The sequence below is a fragment of the Calonectris borealis genome, chromosome 3 (assembly GCF_964195595.1).
Source record: "Calonectris borealis chromosome 3, bCalBor7.hap1.2, whole genome shotgun sequence".
NCBI classification, from domain to species: Eukaryota; Metazoa; Chordata; class Aves; order Procellariiformes; family Procellariidae; genus Calonectris; species Calonectris borealis.
The window spans coordinates 51,981,757-52,000,901 of record NC_134314.1 but is presented as its reverse complement, the minus strand read 5'-3'; the positions used below and the strand labels follow the sequence as shown (position 1 = coordinate 52,000,901).

General features: G+C 44.3%; 1 protein-coding gene across 9 annotated transcripts in view; it reads left to right on the top strand.

The window, feature by feature from the left end:
• SESN1 (sestrin 1) overlaps positions 1–19,145 on the top strand; it is an 86,284-nt gene that overhangs the window by 62,207 nt on the left and 4,932 nt on the right. For 6 of the 9 annotated variants that reach the window (XR_012672974.1, XM_075145633.1, XM_075145634.1 and 3 more), the window contains exons 2-5: positions 14,233–14,298; positions 15,185–15,385; positions 16,349–16,531; positions 17,873–18,115. Coding sequence is in view for 8 of the 9 variants with exons in the window: in XM_075145633.1 (XP_075001734.1) it covers positions 14,233–14,298; positions 15,185–15,385; positions 16,349–16,531; positions 17,873–18,115 (693 nt within the window). In the remaining variant the exon portion in view is untranslated. Of the gene's footprint in view, positions 1–1,086; positions 1,203–1,288; positions 1,449–6,521; positions 6,607–14,232; positions 14,299–15,184; positions 15,386–16,348; positions 16,532–17,872; positions 18,116–19,145 lie in introns of those variants that run through there. The other 3 variants (XM_075145638.1, XM_075145637.1, XM_075145636.1) reach the window with 3 other exon arrangements.

Here is a 19,145-nt window from a genome sequence, read left to right as displayed (position 1 = left end):
TATAAATTGCTAGTTTGTTCCTTGGTGAAGGCTCTGCAGAAGTAAGCTTTTTGTTTGCTGTACCTGCAAAATCAAGTCAGGCATGAGCCTCAGGACAGAGTTTCAAGCAATTTTCTAGAAATATACCTGAGTTTCCACAAAAAGCTTCTGGTGAGGAGAAGAGCTTCTGGGTTGCATGTCTGTATGTACCAGAGTATGAAAGAAGGTTTTAGTTGCATCTTCTTCACAGGACACTTGCACAGCATTTCCTGCATCCTCACTGTAACCTCACAGCAATGCAGCTCTGGGTCACTTGCTGTCATGGTCTCACCCAATTCCAGTAAGCCAGGTGTAACACTCCGGTACTCCTAAAGGCATTTTTTTCCCCATGTACTTGCCTCTGCTTTCTGTCAGAAGCTAATAATGAGACGCGTTTCATTGTTTTTTCTTCTCTTTTCATATAAAGACTATTTATGAGGTCAAATGCAGTTTGAAAAACCCAGAAGCCTTCAACTCGCACAGAGATGATTCAGCTGGCCTTTCCTTGCTTTGAAGGCACACATTTGCATTGTGTAAAAGATTTTGTTTGCAGTGGATTGCCCAGAGTGATAAGGCAACCTCCATCCGTGTAGGACAGGCCTTCCAACAGCATCTTTACGTAGCGGTGAAGCACGGTCAGACAGCATTCCAGGTAGCATAGCAAGTAAGGTACTGGATTGTCTCATTGCTCTTAACTGAATCAATTATGAGGACTAGGAGTTGCAGGAAGTTCCCAAGGGTGAATTTTCACTCAATTGAGAAAGGATACTCATCCCTTTTCAGTATTCCTCTTGGGGAGAGATGGCCTGAGAAAAAGAGAGTAAAATGGATCCCACCTCCAAGGAGCTGTGCAAAATGTCTTGGGCATTGGTGTGACCCGGCAGTTTGCTAACTGAAGGGAAGAGGGGAAACCTCTTAAGGCCAAACCAGTTCTAGACAGCTATGAGCTATGTTAAATTTTATTTTTCTTGATTGAACTCCAAAGACACCCTTTTATTAAGGTTAAACTTGGAGGGGGGGGATAACCTTAATGTTTATTTAGTACTAAGAGAGACTGCAGAGTGGCTGGTCGCCTGCAGATGTTCCGTTCCCCAGGGAGTGGCAATCTGCAGCTGGACAACTGATCCCCTCTCCACACACCCTCTAGCCACCAAAAGATCAGAAGTTACCTGTGAGTTATCAAGGTCAGTTTCGAAACGAGTTAACACGGACTTTAATTTTGGGAGAGCTGGGTCTGGGGACAGTTGTTAACCAGAGTATTCTTGCGTAGTGCATGAGCCTGGAGCTACCTCAGAACAGTATCAGAAGAACCCACTTCTCTAACGCTGGATATTCACAGCAAACCAGACAAACAACTTTTATAGTTCAGTGGCTGTTTATCAGCCTAGGAGGAGCTGTGTACCCTCATAAAAAGGGGGAAGAATAATCTGGTAAGACATTCTTTCAATCTACTAAGCTTTAGATATGCATCTTTAATCTACCTTTTTGTAGTAGTCTTAGAAACCATAAGTCTGTTTTTGTGTCCTTGCCAAAGCGTGAATTATCTCAAGATCTCAACTTCTTGTGGCTCCCTAAATTAAACTTTGTATTTCTGCTACCTAATAACTGCAGAAGGGAATGTTAAATTTGGACAACCTTTGGGGAGAGAAAGAACAAAACAACTTGTGATTTAGAGGTGGGGGTGAGTTGTAGAAATCTTAAAGGCAGAAATTACCAGAAGAATGACTGTTTTGGGGGAATAAGAGTCCTGAGTGACAAACCAAATAGTTCAGGGAACAGCTAAAGCCACTGGAGTTCCTGGAGCTTTGTGAGTTCAAGTCAGTCAACTGTGACAACAGCTCAGGTGTAAGAACCAAGCCTCACAGCCTCTTGCAGCTCTGAGAGAAAAGTTGCTGTGTCTTTCGGTGGGGATATACTGGGTTAGGAATGACCCAATTTGTAATTACTCACAAAACCTCTTGATTACTTGCAAGTCATTTGCCCATTAAAGCTGAAGATGTGGCCATTAAGAAAGCAGCATGTAAAAAAGAGCTAGAAATAGAAAAATAGCATTTCAAGGTTCGACGAACAGACAATAAATATAATCTCTGAATATTGTAAAATGTTCAGTCTTAGTCAGTCTTGCAATCCTAAAGACTACAAAAGGAAAGCTTCTATATATTGGTCTAAACTGATTTCCTGATGTGGCCAATTGTCAGCCCTCCATTCTCCCAAACAGCTTGGTTTTTTTATTATTATAAAGCTATCAGCTATTTTATTATTATAAAGCTATGCCATTCCTAAGGGCTGATCCTTTTTGACACATACAGCAAGAATTTTAGATTGTTCAAAGAACACAGTTTATCCTCCTCCCTAGAATTATGTACTACTTCTAATAATAGAGCAAGTTTTTTGAAGGCTGACAAATCAGATTGTTAAGGTTAAATCAAGAAGAATACTTTGAAATGCTGACTATTTGTTCTTGACTCGCGTGCTAGGATGATATATTCTTCTATTTAATTTAAATTCTTTCATCACTGTAATGAATGGTTCGATTGCTGTGCCCCCCATATTGTTATCATGATAAAGATTTTTGCTATTTTAGAAATAACAAATGTATAATAAAGAGATAGAAGAGATTAGGAGATACATTTGAAATTTGTTGTGAAAAGGATAGTGGCTGTGGACAGCGAGGAACGAGAGGAATCCACAGGGAAATGTTCAGAGCGGCCGGTGTGGGACTGCTTAGTCATTGCTCAAACACCTGGTGACTTCATTAAGGCGCCAGATTAGGTGGAGCTGCCCGAGCTGTTCTGGTTGAAGAGATTCTTGCCCCCATGCTTTTATTGCTGCCTTTTCAGTAGGAGTTACGTCCCCTGAGATCTGGTCATTGTTAGTAATGCCTAACCTCTATCAGTCAAAATGAGCTAAAACAACTGAAAAAAAAATCACACATCCCCCCCACCCCAAAATAGTTCTCCAATCGCTTACTTTGACTGTATGCAGTACTGAGTGCTGTTTGCAGCAGCTGGGTGGGCAGGTCTTAGGGCAGGGAGACCTGTCCCCATCAGGGGGGCAGTGACACCAGGGTTAGTGCAGCAACCTCTTCAGCTGGCGTAGCTGCAGATGGGAGACACCATGCATCTGCGGCCGATAGCTGTCTCACAGGGTTCAAAGACACTTGGAGGTGAATGCTGGTATTTACATCCATTCTGCTAAGCTTGCTACATCTTGCCAAAGCTGGCGCTACCTTAGGAAACCACAAGAGAGAGAAATCCAGTCCTAAGAACTAATACAAATCAGGTAGCTCAGAGCCCTGAAGAATTATCTGGTTTTACTTGTAAATGTTCCTGGGAAAGAATCGTCTGATCATCCTCCGAGATATTAATTTGATGTCCAGGGCATTGCAGTAACAGGCATTTCGAGTGCTTCTGCTTGGATGGCTTTTCTATGGAAAGAATTTAAGATCTTGGTTTGCCAGTTCTTCAGAGTCATCTGTTTGTGCTGAACTTCACTCAGAAAAGTCGCCCTATTGGACTGAAATGGAACGATTCCAAGTTACAGCGGCTAAGTGCAGACATATGTGTTTGCAGGATCAGGCTTTTCACATTGGTAAAAACTGGTTGGTCTCCTTTTAGCTTTACCAGGACATTACTTTAACTGTAGCAATAAGGAAAAATTGCATTTCTGATGACTTAACCTAGAGAGCACAGATGTTAAATGCCATCCTTTTATGCAAGCAGTTTTTATGGAAGTGCTTGCTATGAAAGAGTATGTTTCCATGGTTTAGGTGGTGTTTGCTTTAGGTGACTTCATGTGTATCTATCATACAGTCTTTCTGGGTGAAAGGAAACTTGGTATCTATCGATACTTTCATGTTAAACATTTGTTGTTGTTTTTTCCCTTATGAGCATTTCACTCAGTCTCTGTTTACTTGCATCGGTACATGGTCAATCATACTGTTGTGTTTCCCCAGAGGGGAATGCTCAAGTTATGCAAACTGTACCATAGATCTGTCCCCGTGTCCCCTAGCTGCACTACGTTCTGCACTCGTTAGTACCCAAATGAGCTTTGTGCTAGTGTCAAACCATATTCCCTCATGAAATTGCTTGCATAGCTTGTCTTACTAGCCTCCAAATGGAAATAATTTCAGTCTACAATTGTGTACTGATTTATAGATGAGCATGTGGCTCAGTTTTGTGTGTTCTTTGATTTGGAGGAGTTGCATTTTGGAAATACTTGTGTGAGGGCTGGGGTGGAGAAAGCGCTTGCAGCAGACTGGGGTGATGAGATTCTGCTAAGGCAGAGACATACCTGGGGCCTGAGCAGAGCTTGTGTGCTCAGGCCATATGGGAGAGCTTTTAAGACCATTATTATTTGTTTGCTACGGCTGTGCAACTTCCTCTTCCCCTTTGTACATGCTTTTTCTGACATGCTGTCACTGCCTTCATCTATCCTGATACAGAAAGCGAAGCACATGGTATAATTTCCTACCTTCGGCTGTTGAGTTGGTTGTCTAATGAGAGAATTTCCCTTGGACGATGTCAGAGAAAAATCTGCATCTGCCAAGGTTCTTTGTATAGGAACAAATGTTAACATAACAGGCTTCCTCACAAACATCCAGGCAGGGCAATCGACCACAGTGGGGGAAAAACAGTTAGGGAACTGAGGGAGTGCTGCCCTTCCCCCCACCACCACCCTTTTCTTCCAAGGCTGTTAACAAATTCATTGAAGGGGATCACCTTTCATCTGACATCCAGGAAGACTTCTTATGGTGAGGCATCTTCTTGCATTTCAGCTTTCAGGTAATTACTCTCAACAGTTTTTCTGAGCACAAGCCAGTTCTTTGCCTTTATTGCAAGAGGAGCCCAATTCTTCTCTTTTTGTTATGTTTTGGCCTGAAGTAAGGAAGTAGCCAGTGGGAATTAAACAGTGTTCTTCATTAGTTTATTTTATTAGCCCACAAAATGCAACCTTCCTTGCCAGTATTGCATTCTTCTTTTTCCATGCTTCTGTTGAGCATTTTATGAAGTGCAAGTAGGTACGAAGCACACTTCATTTCTTCTGGAGAAACTTACCAGCTTAAAGCCAAGGCCCCCAGAAAGGAGCTGTGGTACCTGGGCATCTCTAGGTAATTTAACCTTATAACTGCTGCTAAGCCTTCAGAAGTAGAGTATCCCTTGGCTCTGCAGAGTTAATTGCGTAACCCAGAGAGGTGGTGGTATTTGGAAAGTGGAGAGGAAAGGAAGCCTTTAAAGCTTTAGCATTAGGAATGTGCAGAACTGCTGCCTTGAGTCATGTTGCCATGTTCTCCTGACAGCACTGTCCTCAGTGTTTTCCGCATTTCGCTACAAGATTCGTATAGGCGTAACAGGAACAGCCTGTGAACAATTTTTCAGTGTTCAGTTTTACATTTAACAGAAGTGTAAAGTTCAATGTCATGGAATTTCCCTGCTTGGTTGTTAGATAGCTTGGTAGGACTCAAAACTGAGCAGCCTGAATTGTAGGCTGAAGCCTTCCTCCACCAAATGAGTATGTTTAGGGATTCAAAGCTGTCCTGGCTGCCTCTCATCAAAACTGCAATAGAAGTTCTCCTCTTGGGGTCTGTCATACTTCATTTTGATTCAAAATATTTGAAGGAAAATGATCTAACAGAATTCAGTTTTATAAATCTTAGATTGATGTGGAAGACAAAAAAAAAATCGTGTGGGCCAGCTCAGGGACTTGTTTCTTTTGAAATAATCGATGCCATAAAATCCCAAACCAAAAGAGGTGGGAGATGTAAGGCATCTGGCAGAGTTTACAGCCCTGGGGGGTCAACGAGAGAAGTACAGCCTGCTGCAAACAAAGGCTGAGTGTTTTGCTGATGTGATTGCAAAACATATGTTTGCCCAGGACTGTTATGATCTTGGGAATAGGCAGGAGGCCAAATTTCTGAGCAGCATACTTAGACGCACAAATATCTGCAAAATGTTAACCTCCTGCGATTTCTGAGTTTAAAAGCCATAATTACTTTGTTGCTTAAAAAGAAGGTAGAAACTCTTGCATAAGGAACAGAGGAGAGGGGAAAAAAGCGTTGTCCAAAGAGCTGCTCCGTGCGGGGGAGGAAAGCGGGGCAAAGGAGCCCGGGGCTCAGGGGCAGAGGGGCCCTTGCCCCTCCAGCCGGGCCGGGGCCAGCACGGAGGAGCGGGGCGGGGCGGAGTGGGGGGCCCTGGGGCTCTGCGGGGGCTCTTGGCCCCGGGCCGGGCGGCGCCGGGCCGGGGCTTCCCCTCTCGGCAGCGGCTTCCCCCCTCGGCAGCGGCTGCTGCCTCTTCTCCCCCTGTCCGGGGCATTAGTTGGCATTCCCGGGGGCTGGCAGGCACCGGGCAGCGGGAGCAACCGGCGGGCCGCGGCGAGCAGCTGTCTCCGGCCGCCGCTCCGCCCCGGCGGGGCAGCGCCCTGCCCGCCGCTCCGCCCGCGGGGAGGGAGGGAGGCCGGGCGGCGGGAAGGGCCCGCCCCGGCGGCGCTGGGCGGTGCGGCAGAGCCGCGGCGGGGCTGCCAGGGGAGCGCGGCCAGGCCCAGCCCCGCAGCGCTGGCATGAGAGTGGCGCGGCCGGGCCCCCAGCACCAGGTACCCCGCGGGTGGCGAGGGGCTGGGGCTGGGGCCGGGGGGGGTGCCCCCACTGTCCGGCACCCGCAGGGCTGAACCTCCCCCGGGGCGGCGGTCTTGCTCCCCGAGCGCATCGCCGGGGAGAAATCCCTGCCGGAAGGTGGGGCGGGTGCCCGGGCAGACCCCCTGCAGCGAGCGAGCCCCGGCTCAGCTGCGGGGCCGGGAGGCAGGAGCAGTGCTTCCTTGCGGGCTCCTCGCTCGACCCGTAAAGACATCGTTCAGAGCTACTGGAGAGTAACTCTTGGGGATTTGCAGGTCCTTTCTAGCTCCCTTCTACGGGATATCCAGGTACTGCCTGCGGTGACGATGCAGATGCTGTCGTTAGCCTCCCCATCGCCACCTGGTCCCAGGAGGGCTGCGTACCGCTTGTGCGTGTGGTGGTGGGGTGTCTCTGCTGGGTTTTTAGGCTCATCCAAGTAGTTTTTGCCGCTGAATTGCCCGGTATTTATTTCGTTCTTGCACAGACTTGGATTATCCTTTTGAAACGGTGAGGCTGGTCTTGTGTTTCTGATAGGAAAGAGCTTGCTGTAGTTGTAAACAAATGCAAGTCAATAGCATTGTTTTGGACAGGAATTAAAATGCTGCTTTGGATCTCTTTTGTAAGTTTCTTAGTGTCACCACGTTAAGATTTTTCTTTTAAAGGAAATTTTTAAATCCTCAAACTGCTGCAGGTTGCCACAGAAGCTATTTTGTATTTTTGTGGTTTGTACAGATCTAATACCTCTTGGATACAAATTGCTTTGCTTTGACATAATCCAGCAGTGCAGTCTACATAATGCAAACAGTAACTGTCACGTTTAAACTTGTTTCCTTCTGTGTCACTGATTTATTGGTATTTTAACAGTGTTTACAGCATGGAAATCGCAGAAGTTCCTTCCAAATCCTTTGCCCTTTAATACTTTTTGTTTCATTGTACGCATTACAGAACTGGCATATAGAAAAGCTAGGCACTAATCATTGAAATGCAGCCTCTTGGTTTCAGGGAGCTCATATCAAAAGTAAGTTGGGTTGTGGTCTCTAGGCAGTAGTGTCACAAAACCACTTCAGGAAGAGCTATTACTGCTGAGGAAGAATAGGTAGCACTTAGGTGCCTTGAGACTACTCCAGTTGGACCTGCTCTTACTGCTGGCTCCTAGAAGATGACCAGAGAAGAGGTGGTGGAGCTTGAGACTGAGGACTCTGGGCTTTGCTTTTATTCCTGCCGTTGTGAACAGGGTGTGTGACCTTGGGCAGACACTCGCTTGCCTTGATTTCTGTCTCAAATCAAGTCTCATAAACTAGTTGGGGATGTTTTTAAAATCTATTATTTCAAAGGGCTTTGAGACATTCAGAGAAAATTCACTTACTGATACTTAAATTAAAATAAAGTAATTTAAGTATTTAAATTCATATAAGAATAATATATTCTCTGTGAAATAGAAACAGTTCAATGTTTGTGGTGCTCTAATTCCGGTGAAGAGTGGTAGGTCTGTGGAACAAAGTGCTTTGTAGCAGAGGGGGAGTACTCGTTCTCAGTTCTTTAAATCCATGCAAGTGCAGACATGTCTAGTGCTTCAGTTGAATGACAGTCTGAGATACCCAGAAAATGTAACGAGTGCAAAAATTTAGAGTACATTAGCATTTTTGGGATCATTTTCCTGTCATTTTAACGTGAATCATGGTTTGTTTGAGAAAGCCACAACAATTGCAGCTACTTCTGGATTAGGTAAATGAATAAAATAGGAAAAACTGCCAGTTCTGCTTAGCCCCACATTTAGAAAAGGTGTAGGATTTGTGGGATTTTTTAATAGGAGAAGCATCATATTTAATCCCTACTTTTTGTTTCTTAATCCCTTCATTTCCAAAAGCTACCCATCTGATAAGGAAACTACAGTAGCTACTGCATTTAGCAGAACTGAAAATGCGGCTTTTAAGCTGAGTATGTATCAGCTTGTCCTGTGAGGCCAGTTGTGCCAGTCATTGTCATTAAGATCCTAAACAAGGAAACTCCAAATTTGTAGCCTGTCAGTGTCACCACCAGTGAGGTTTTGCCGTCGGTGACCTTTAAAGGGGAAGTAGGAACCAGACACAGTGAGTGAAGCGGCAGCAGTACGAGGCCTCTTAGTCTGGTAAGTGCCAAAGTCTCCCTTGGAAATGCAGTGCGAGCTTCTTGGACGCTTGGATGCTTTGGGGCATTTTATCCTATAAGCATATAGAGCTCTGAATGGCTATTTTTATTGTCAGCTTCAAATACATACCATAGTTTACTAAGCTGAATTTTCAGCACTGGCACATTGCGGGGGTTAATTTTATGAGGGGATTGTGTTGAAGAGTTTTTAATCCACAGCTCATTGTGCCTTTCTTAACCCTAAGCTTAGGTAGGAATGCACTTAGATTATGTAAAATGATCACTGGTTGTCTAGGAAAATGTTACCTCCAAAAAAGGTGATCTCAAACTCATTTCCCTTCTCTGGTTCCTTCCTTTAGATTGTTTTATATTGCCTTACAGTGTGTGATTTTTTCATATAATTTTGTTTGAATCCAGCAGTATTTAGTGCTTAATCAGGACACAGATGATTCAGATGAAGATGTGAATCCAAATGTTGTTTAGTGAAGTAAATTGATAATTATATTTTCACTTTGCCTGTGGCTTGTCTATGATAAAATGTTCTTTTTGCCATTTAGAAGAGGCTTAAGTAAGTATGTAAATAAGTCTCTCTGGGAGATAGAACATTTGATATTGGTACTGTCTGTACTTGAGGGGAGCAAAATGACTCACTGCTAACACCAGGGAAGCAGTCTGAAGATTGTGGTTCATAGCTAGTGCTCAGCTCATGAATCCTGAATGACTGACAATGAACAGTTTGGTAACAGTCCCCATACTCATCTACAAAACTATAATTGAGTTTTGGGAGAGGTTTTGTGATAAGAGGCAGAGCTCTAGCTGCCAGGAACCAGCAGTGGGGGAGGAACAGGGATCTGAAAAAGCATTTTAGGCACACTATGGAGCCAGAGCTGTAGCTAAGGTTAGATAGCTGTTCCTCTTCTAGAGGCCCTGCGTCTCGGCTTGTAACTTAACTCTGCTTCAGTGTTTCTGGGTGGGATTTCTGATATTGGGTGTCTGTTTAGAAGTGACTTTTTGTTTTCTTCACTTATGTTTTAAAGAGGTTCGGAACCAAAGCAGATGATGTTCTACTACTAGCAGAGGTGATGCGTGTTGTACTAGAAGTATTAAAAAACCTCTTCTAAGCATTTGCAGTTCAATTTTCCATCGCAGGCTTTTACTTAAATTTGATAGGAATGCTGTTCTTGTCAAGAAGCTTAAAAAAGTTACCTAAAAGTGGACTTGATTGACAGAGTCTTAAGATACAGAAAAGCCGTAAGTAGAGTGAGTTTATACGTGTTTGCGGTTTTAGAGTGGTCTTCTCTGAGCATATATGTACATGCAGTACAGATTTTTGGTCTGGTTGTCATTGTTGGATGTACTAAGTGGGCCCAACTGGTGAGAGAGAATGGTAACTGGGAAGTATATAATTATGTTTGCAGACTTGTCTCATTAACTCTTCTGTCTCAGCTCTGAAGAGCTGTTTCTTGTAAATTTGCATAAAACATATGTCCTGGCTGAGAAGTCTGTGAAAAGGCACACAGTCTGATGGTTAGGGCATTAGCCCATGACTTGAAAGATCTCAGCTCAAGCCGCCAGTCTTCTGTAGCAGCCTCTGTTAGACATGTAGCTTTTTTGTTTCTCAGTTTTTTTGCTAAATGGGAGATAATACACTTGTCCTACCTCACAGGAATGTTGCATGAATTAAATACATGAGATGAGATGCTCAGATATGGCAGTGATGAGGGACATGTAGATTCAGAAATGGTAGGTATCTGGTGAACGTAGTTCCCATGGAACTAATAATAGTGGCTGTACAGAAATACAAGTTACATTACAGAAAGGGAAAGAGGATGCTTTTCTGTGATTTTTGAGTTGTCTCCCCAAGCATAGCGATACAGCATTTATATGGCTAAAGTCTTGCTTCTCTGTCAAGGTATGTCTGGAAGGTGAGCAGAGGAGTGGATGGCCACCTGGCGAGGCCCACGTCCCTCCATTAGCTGTGAGCTTCGGGGTGTTGAAGGTGAAATCTCTTCCACCCTTGGTGCTCAGCTTTGCAGCCATCTGGGTTTTATGTTCTGGCTTTGAAGATGGACTGCGTCTGATGCATCATCATCATCATCATCATCATCATTATTATTATTATTATGATGTAGTATTAGCACCTAAAGTCTCAGTTGTGGTTGGCTTTCTGCTGAGCTTGGAGCTGTATTCAGCTGCAGAGTTTCTAGACTGAGTGAAAGTGGTGTGGCAAGATTAACAAACAGGAGGAAAGAAGCCAGGAGGAGTTTGATGCAGAAAACACGGCACTAAGTAAGTCACTTTGGCGTGCAACTCGGTGGTCTGGAATCGCATGAAAGTTGCTTTGTTACTTTTGTAATAACCGAAATAAATATCGATTGCTTGCAACTGCTGCTCGTCCTAGCCCCGGCTGCTTCACCGAGTGCTTGTCAGTGCTCCAGGGGAGGTGCTGCTTTAAGAGGAAGGTGCGAGAGAAAGATGTGGTGGTGTGGCTGGTCAGGATGCAGGTCTTGCCTTTCAGAGGGAAAACTGGAGAGCGGTCTCCTTGAGTTGAGTGTATTTGGAAGATGGAGGCTTAGTGAAAGGCATCATGGAGCATAGAAATATGTTCAAAACGAAAGGAAGGCACTCTAGGACTGTTTCGAGAATTATTACTGTATTGTCTATATAGTATTTGAAATGTTGGGATACTGGGAGCACCTGGACATGCCTGCTATTTCTCAAGTACTAGGAGAACTCGATTAAATGCTGCTTCTGAAAAAGAGGGGGAAATAGTTTTTTAAAAGTCTGCCATAGTTTGTAACTGAAGAATAACAATTTTCAGAAGCTTTCTAATGGGTCAGAATTTATACAACTCTTATGACTGGGCAAACATGCACCTTATGACAACAAGCTTATTTCTGTTCTCAGCATCCTCTGGAAGAAACATATTTACCCTCATTTTGCAGGTGGGAAACTGAGGCTCATCTTCACAAATCCTTTGCAACGTCTCTGTCAGAAGAGAGACGTGAACCCAGGCTTCTCAAGTACTAGGCTGGTGCCATGATTTGAGCGGGATGCTTTCTCTCGTGAGGGAAAACAAAGCAACTTACTCAATCCTCCAAAAACCCCTAAGCCACTTTGCAGAGAGGGTTTGGCTACTTAAGTAATGTAAACTGTTATATGCAATGTAATCATAGTATTTTGACATCTGCATGCGTTAAAAAAATGTGAAGTGTATTGATACTAATGTATTTTAGACTGTGAGGCAAAATATGTTAGCAGCCTGCTGATCTCAGGTTCTTAAATCTTGGGGGTTTTTTTCTTCCTGTAACTGTTCTGGGAAAAGGGAAGACTGAAACATAGTTATTCAAGAATTAAACTTCAAGGTATTTCTCTTGGAGTGCTTGAGTTGGCAGACAACTGCAGACATCTGCTAAGTTAAATGATGTGTACAGACTTTTTTTGCTGTCATTTGGATGTAAGATGTTTCTCTAATTTGCTAGCGTAGTTGTAGCCGAGATAAGAGCTAGAGCTTTGAGGAGAGAGGGTGTTTTTAAGATATAAATTCCATCCTACAAGTGGCATTGCTGGAGACTTGGCTGACGGGCAAAATTTGTTTGTGAATGTTGGGACCCTCAGCCGAAAAAAGCTACTTTACTGTCCCAGGGAAAATGTAAAAAGCCTAGTGGTAGAGCTGCCCTTTGATCTCACTTTATCCAAATAAGACTTGAGAAATGAAGGCATCTGATTTAGGATTTAAGGAGCCTGTCAGAGTCTGATGGGCTTTGGTGGTTCCGACTTAGACCTGTGCTGATTGTTTCCAGCTCTCTGAAGCCGGTTTTTAATCTTAGGGGAAAGTTCAGGGAACAGTAACTGATTAATAAAATTGCTTCTCGTACAATGAACTCGTGCAAATAGAAACCTCAGCTAAAGACAGAAAAAGTGCAGAAGTGAGCGCGACCAGTATTGCTTGTTTATAACAACCTTTATCTATGTGGGGAAAATGTAGCAAAGTTAAAAGCTGCATTTGGCAGGCAGCTTTTGGGGGCTTCATTTACTCTTGAGGCCTAAACCAGCTGAAGGTGCCCCTCTGCTCTGTGTGGCCTGAACTGGCTCAATACATGGTATTTATTCATCTAGACCCAGTTGAGAACCTGGATGGGGTTGGTATCATCAGAAAATGAGTGGTTTGGGCTATGGAATGGGGGCAACGGATGTGTTTTAAAAGATGACTGGGGAGAGGGAACAGATAAGGAGCCCAAACCATTAGTTCATATATAGCCTAGTGTTTTGCACTCAGCTCCATCCCCAGCTTTAACCCCAAGTTTGCCTCCATCTGTAAGAGCACCCTGCCATCAGCTGCCCCGTTGGGAGCTGCTCCTGGTGGCAGGGCTCCCATCTTTCCTGAGGAAGCGATGCTGCTGGCTGGGGAGTAATCCCCTCAGGAGAGCTGGTTTGCAGCGAGTGCTGCACCCATGGGGGAGTGAGCCTCTGTAGCGATGGGGAGGTGGGCATGTGCGAATGTGCCAGGGGAGGCCGTGTCCTGCTTTGGTACATGCCCCGTGGATCCTGCTGTGCCTTCTCTGAGGGCTGCTCCATGCCAAACGCAGAAGCTGCACTTGAACCCATGGCTCCCAGCCTTCCAAAGGGAACGGTTTAATAGGCAGGACACAAATGCACCCAAGTCTTTTATGCAGTTTGCTCCTTGGCTGCACGAAGGGCCCAGGGTGCCGTAGGCCTGGCTGAAAGCTTCGTCTAGCTGAGGGAGAGGGCAAGCAGTGAACTGCTGGAGGGGTATCCAGCCTCCCTCTTACCTGCAAGGCAGCATATCCACAGAAGTGTGCAAGGACGTGGCGGCTGCTGCTCTGATTGAGCAAAATCCCCTCCCTCCCTCCCAACGTGAATAGCTTTTTATCCTTTCTTAAAAAGAAAGCAGATGCAAATGTAGATCAGGTACTTTCAGCAGTTTAAGAGCTCTTTGAGGTTGGGGAAAAAGAAATCTGATTAGGGTTACAGCTGTTTCATTTCCTGACAGATGCACAGAGTGTTATTTGCTGGCGCACTGCGGATGTACACACACACATCAGTCTCATTTTGTATCAGTGGCATAACCACACAGCAGCCAGCTATGTACTGAACTCCTTGTCCTGGACACCCTGCCAAAATATGCTTTATGCAGAATTTTCTATGAACCAGGTTGTAGAGTGTGTGCACGCATATAAATTTGTGTGTGTTTTCTTCGGTTGGCAGGGCCTTTGTTGTTGAATTTTTTGTTGCTGGAGTGGGGCAGTACACTGTAAACAAGTGTGGCTAATTATAAAGCACTTGTATAAAAAATGATTTGCATTTGTACAAATGGTACTAGTAAAAGTACCCGTGTAAGAGTACCACGAGTACCCAAATAAGCCCAGCTCTGGATGGAGAACTCTTTTCTTTGTTGCAACCACAGCTAAAAACCTGTTTATAACCAAATGCTGAGATGGTGTAATTTTCTTTTCTAGGAACTTGGAATAAGAATTCCTAGACCACTGGGACACGGACCAAGCAGATTCATCCCCGAGAAGGAGGTGTGGTAGTGTTTTCAAGTACACAGTGAACTTTATGCTTTTAAGGAACACCCTTTTAGTAGTAACCCACATTTGGTTTCAGGACAGCTGCTGAGCTGCAAAACATTTTCAGTTGTGATTACATGCAGTCCTGGTGAGACTTTGGCCACAGTTCTAGTGTACAGAAGCAATGAGAGCCCTTTGGAATAGTTATGACCTCTCCTGTACTGCTATCTAGCATAAGAGAAACCCAATACTGTTTTCTGTAAGAGCGTCTCTTTCCTTGTGAGCATCCGGATGTAAGTTCCTACTGGTCCACAAGGCACCTGCCCCCCTGCTCTGGGGTTGCTTTTTCTTGAGCTGCCTCTACCGTTCTGAATAGTCTGAGAAGCTTCAGAGTGCTGTGGCTGAGCATTTCTGGTGCTTCGCTCCTGATCGTCTGGTAAGAGAATTTGGAGCAGAGGAAAAGTTAGTAATATGCCTGTGGTTTATTTTAGAGCCTTAAGTTTCAATTTCCTTTTATTTCTCCCTCTTGTCAGCTTAGCTAGCTTTTTACTTCTTTCCCTCTTTTTCCCTTACTAGAAATGATTATTCAATTAGCTTTTTGTTGTTATGATAAACTAGGTTAGATCAGTTTGGGACATGCAAGAAAGTGAAGGTGAGACAGTTAAAAATGAGAAGTCAGTGTTGTACAAGAGAAAAGTGTAAAGCCAAAAATCTCCTTTTGCTGATATTACCACTTGTGATTTCCTAAATGAAAGGTGTTAAAGGGATTTTATGTGCCTTGCCTCATGTGCATTGATTTAATGCCATTAATAGATTTATAATATAATTCCTTTCACTGGGGCCTCTGGGTGCTGTGGTAATATATTTACTATTTTGCTAATTGCTCTTTCTGTTCAATCAGACAATTCAAGTGGGAAACGAAGACGCCATGATGCACACACTGTTTGCAGATTCTTTTGCTACACTGGGCCGATTGGACAATGTTACCTTGGTGATGGTTTTCCACCCGCAGTATCTTGAAAGCTTTCTAAAAACTCAGCACTATCTACTGCAAATGGATGGTCCACTCCCGCTTCATTACCGACACTACATCGGGATAATGGTATGCTGGAACGTAAAGCTGCAAGCAGAAACAGCCACTTTGGCAACAGTCTCTGGTCTTGTTTAATAGCAGTTATTACTGTGTTTTGCAGTTTCTAGTTGGAAAGGCATTTCATCAGGAGCTAAGGGGAAAAACAGAGTAGGTTTGTTTGTGTCTGGTTTACAAATTGTTTCATAAGACCAGTACTTTATGTTCATAGTTTCGGTAGGACTCTGAGAAAGAGAGGGAAAAAATCTGTTATGAAAATAAGACAATTGTTTATTTTTGGTTTTGTTAGTATCTCAGAAACCGTTTTTCAGGAAAGCTTGTTTGTGTGTGTGTCCCGTCAAATACACCTCCCTCTAACTCAGTAGTCCGTCCCATCATCCGTTTCTGAATCTCTGGATTCTAAGCAAGTTTTCTGCCAGAAGTAGTTGATTTCATAATTTCCAATCTGCCAGTTCAATGATCTTTGCTTGCTGAAGTTGAATTAAAGTTTTGGGCTGTGTCTTAATTTGATGGGGAAGGTATTGCTGTTTGAAGAAATGATACTGGCTCTGTTCTTTGCTGCAAAGTTGCTCTGAGTCTCTCTTGCTGTATGCATTCTAAAACCTCCTTTTGTTTTTGCTGGTAAAAATTCACATAGAGGCCGCCTTGCTTCTTCCCCACTGGAGAGTACTTTGCAGTATGGATTACTTGCTTCAGGACATACAACAAATCTATGCCTGTACTTCTCCCTGGATGTAGGCATGTTGCACCTGTAGCCAGCATGGTTGTGATGTATATGAATGAGGAATATTTATGTTGTGAGAACAATAATCAAAACAGGCTGATGTGTTAATCTCAATTTTTTTTAGTTCAGCCTTTGATCACTGCAAGTCTTACTCTTGAATATTTTGAGGAAATGATGACTTATGGTATTTGTCATAAAGCACTAACTTATTGTAATTGTTTTCTGTATCACAATTGTGTTTTCCTTTCTAGGCTGCAGCACGACATCAGTGCTCTTACCTTGTTAACCTCCATGTGAATGACTTCCTTCATGTCGGTGGAGATCCTAAATGGTTGAATGGTCTGGAAAATGCACCTCAAAAACTGCAAAATTTAGGAGAACTGAACAAAATGTTGGCTCACCGACCCTGGCTTATCACCAAGGAACATATCGAGGTAAATCTTTCATGGAGTAATGTGAATGTACCCTTGCTTTTCAGTAATGCAATCACAGATTGTTAGGGTTAAGAGCCAGACAGGGTGAAAGTGTTCTGTTTTACTAACTTTCATTTCAGTGTTGTATCACTGTGAATACTGCACGATACAATATCACTTTTGCCCTGGTAAAACTGACATGGTCATAACTGGTCTTAAGTGACTAACAAATTTAATTTACAACACGCTGACATTTCAGAGTCGTCATGTCAGAATTCTGTTAGTGCGATGACGATGTGCTCAGGTGTGTGCTTCCGTAAGTCGTGTGCTTTCAGTAGCCAGAACCCCCTGAGCATTTCTGGGGTGCGGCCAGAGGTTAGGCAGAACGCCCATCACACGTGTTTGTCTCAATTGCTGCTGGTTCAGATGCTCAGTTTTCAGGCCGGGTTGGAGGGAGCAGGCTGGCAGGACAGCCCAGGGGAGCGGTGGTGGTACAAGCCAGCCAGGGCTGCGGCACCAACAAGGCACCAAGCGTCTGCTTCTGCTGCCCCCTCCTCTGAGGGCTGCCCGGATCAGCCAGCTTCGAGGCTGCGTGCAGCGTGCGTGCAGCGACGGCAGCTCTCACGGCAGGGGCACGCCTGCCCCGGGCCTGACCGCGGTTGCTGAAGCAACTCCTCCTCCTCTGCTCTTCTCTTCACCCTTATCGAGGAGGAAGTGGGTGCCCGGACTTTCTCGGCGCTGTCTGCCAGGTGGAGAGGCGGTGGCAGGTCTTGCTGGGAGGCAGGACGCTGGGCTGTGGGGGAGGGGGCGCGCTCTGCCAGAAGGCCCCAAACCTCCCACACTTTCCTGCCTGAAGGGGAAGTTGGGGTTTGAAGCTTCGAGTCAAATGTAGAGCATTCCACCCACAGGGACAAGATGGAGGGAGCCCGGCCCTGATGCCAGGTTTTTACACAGCTGATCCGCAAGGAGTTGCCAGGGTTTTCTGAGACTGTAAAGACCAGTTGAAGAAACACGTGACTGTTGTGGTTGCATCTTCATCAGAGGTGTGAAATTTCAGTGCAAGTTGGTCTGGCCTCAATACAAACCATATGGTGCAAAATAGAAACCCCAACTGATTCAATAGCTGAGGGCCAGAGAAGGGGGAGAAGTCATCTCCTGTGTGGCTTAACCACATGAGTCTGTGGCCGGCAGGTAACCTGGTAACAGGACACTGAGCACACGAATGGCAGCAGAGAGTTAGGAAGCAATTATGGACTTTGGAAAAATAATTTTATCTGGTAAAGAAATGTGTTGATAAACTGCACTAAGGCGGGATCATTTGAATGACTTAAATTAATACTTTTGTCTTGCATAATTTTAAAGCAACTTTTGAAGACTGAGGAGAACAGCTGGTCCCTGGCAGAGCTGATCCACGCAGTCGTTCTCCTGACACAGTACCACTCCCTTGCTTCCTTCACGTTTGGTTGTGGAATCAGCCCAGAGATCGACTGTGAAGGTGGTCACACCTTCAGGCCCCCTTCCGTCAGTAACTATTGCATATGCGATATTACAAATGGTTACCACGGGGCGGATGAAATTCATGCCAGCCCAACTGGAAGTATTCCAGTAAGTATCTGTCTGAACAAACAATCTCTTTCAACAGTAGTAGTTTCTTTCTCAACTTAATACACGGAGGATGCCTGTCTCTCTTCGTTCAGTGAGAGCTGGATTGATTAGCCTAATCCAGATGAGGGCTAACCAGTTGAAAAGGTACATTTAGGAGAAGCTGAAATGACACCAGTAAGCTGGGGGAGGTTACTGAAGGGAGAGACAAAAATACAATCTCTCAGTTGTCTTTTTTTTTGGTCTCTTGTCATTCGTATAGGCAAACTGAGACAACTCCTGGCCTCAGCTAGTTCATGACACATGTCCTGAGCAGCAGTGGCCAGGAATGCTTTTTTTTGTGGATGCAGCGGAAAGTTGGCTCCTCCTTTGGTTCCAGTCTTTGACTTTGTTGCCTTGAGGTGTTTGTGATACATCACACAACAGATCATTCACAATTTTCTGACTCTGTCTCTAAAACAGAATTTCCTGGCTGCAGCAGTTACGCTCACTGATCTGTACTTGCTTCTATTTAGTGAAAAGCATGATGTGAACTAGGCGTTGGTTTAAGAACAGTGATAATAGGGTATTTTCAATGCAGGTTCCTTGCTTGTGAGATTTTACTGCAATGGTGTGGGTGGCATTTAAATTTTGTTTGATGGAGCTTGCTGGTTCTCTGAAGGAGCAAACTGTAAAAGGCAGAGAGGAAAGGGGCAGAACCGTATAAATTGAAGATAACTTTATTTTGCTTTGCGCTGATGGATTTTTACAAGACCAGATATTAAATTAATAGTGTGTTGTGGTGTTAAAACAGTTCTCGTGAAATCAGATTATCTTGCACTAGCTTTCCTTGGAGGCTTCGTTAAATCTGCATTTACACTCACTCTTCCTTTTTCCTTCAATATGTTTCTTCTCTGTGAACAGAGAAGGGGAAAAATACAGTTGGGTAGTAAATTGTGGTTACTTCCTCTATCAGAATTTCTGTTACAGCTCCATGTTTTTCAGTTGTTAAACATTTAGATTAAGTAAGATAAATTAATTTTAGTGTGAGAAC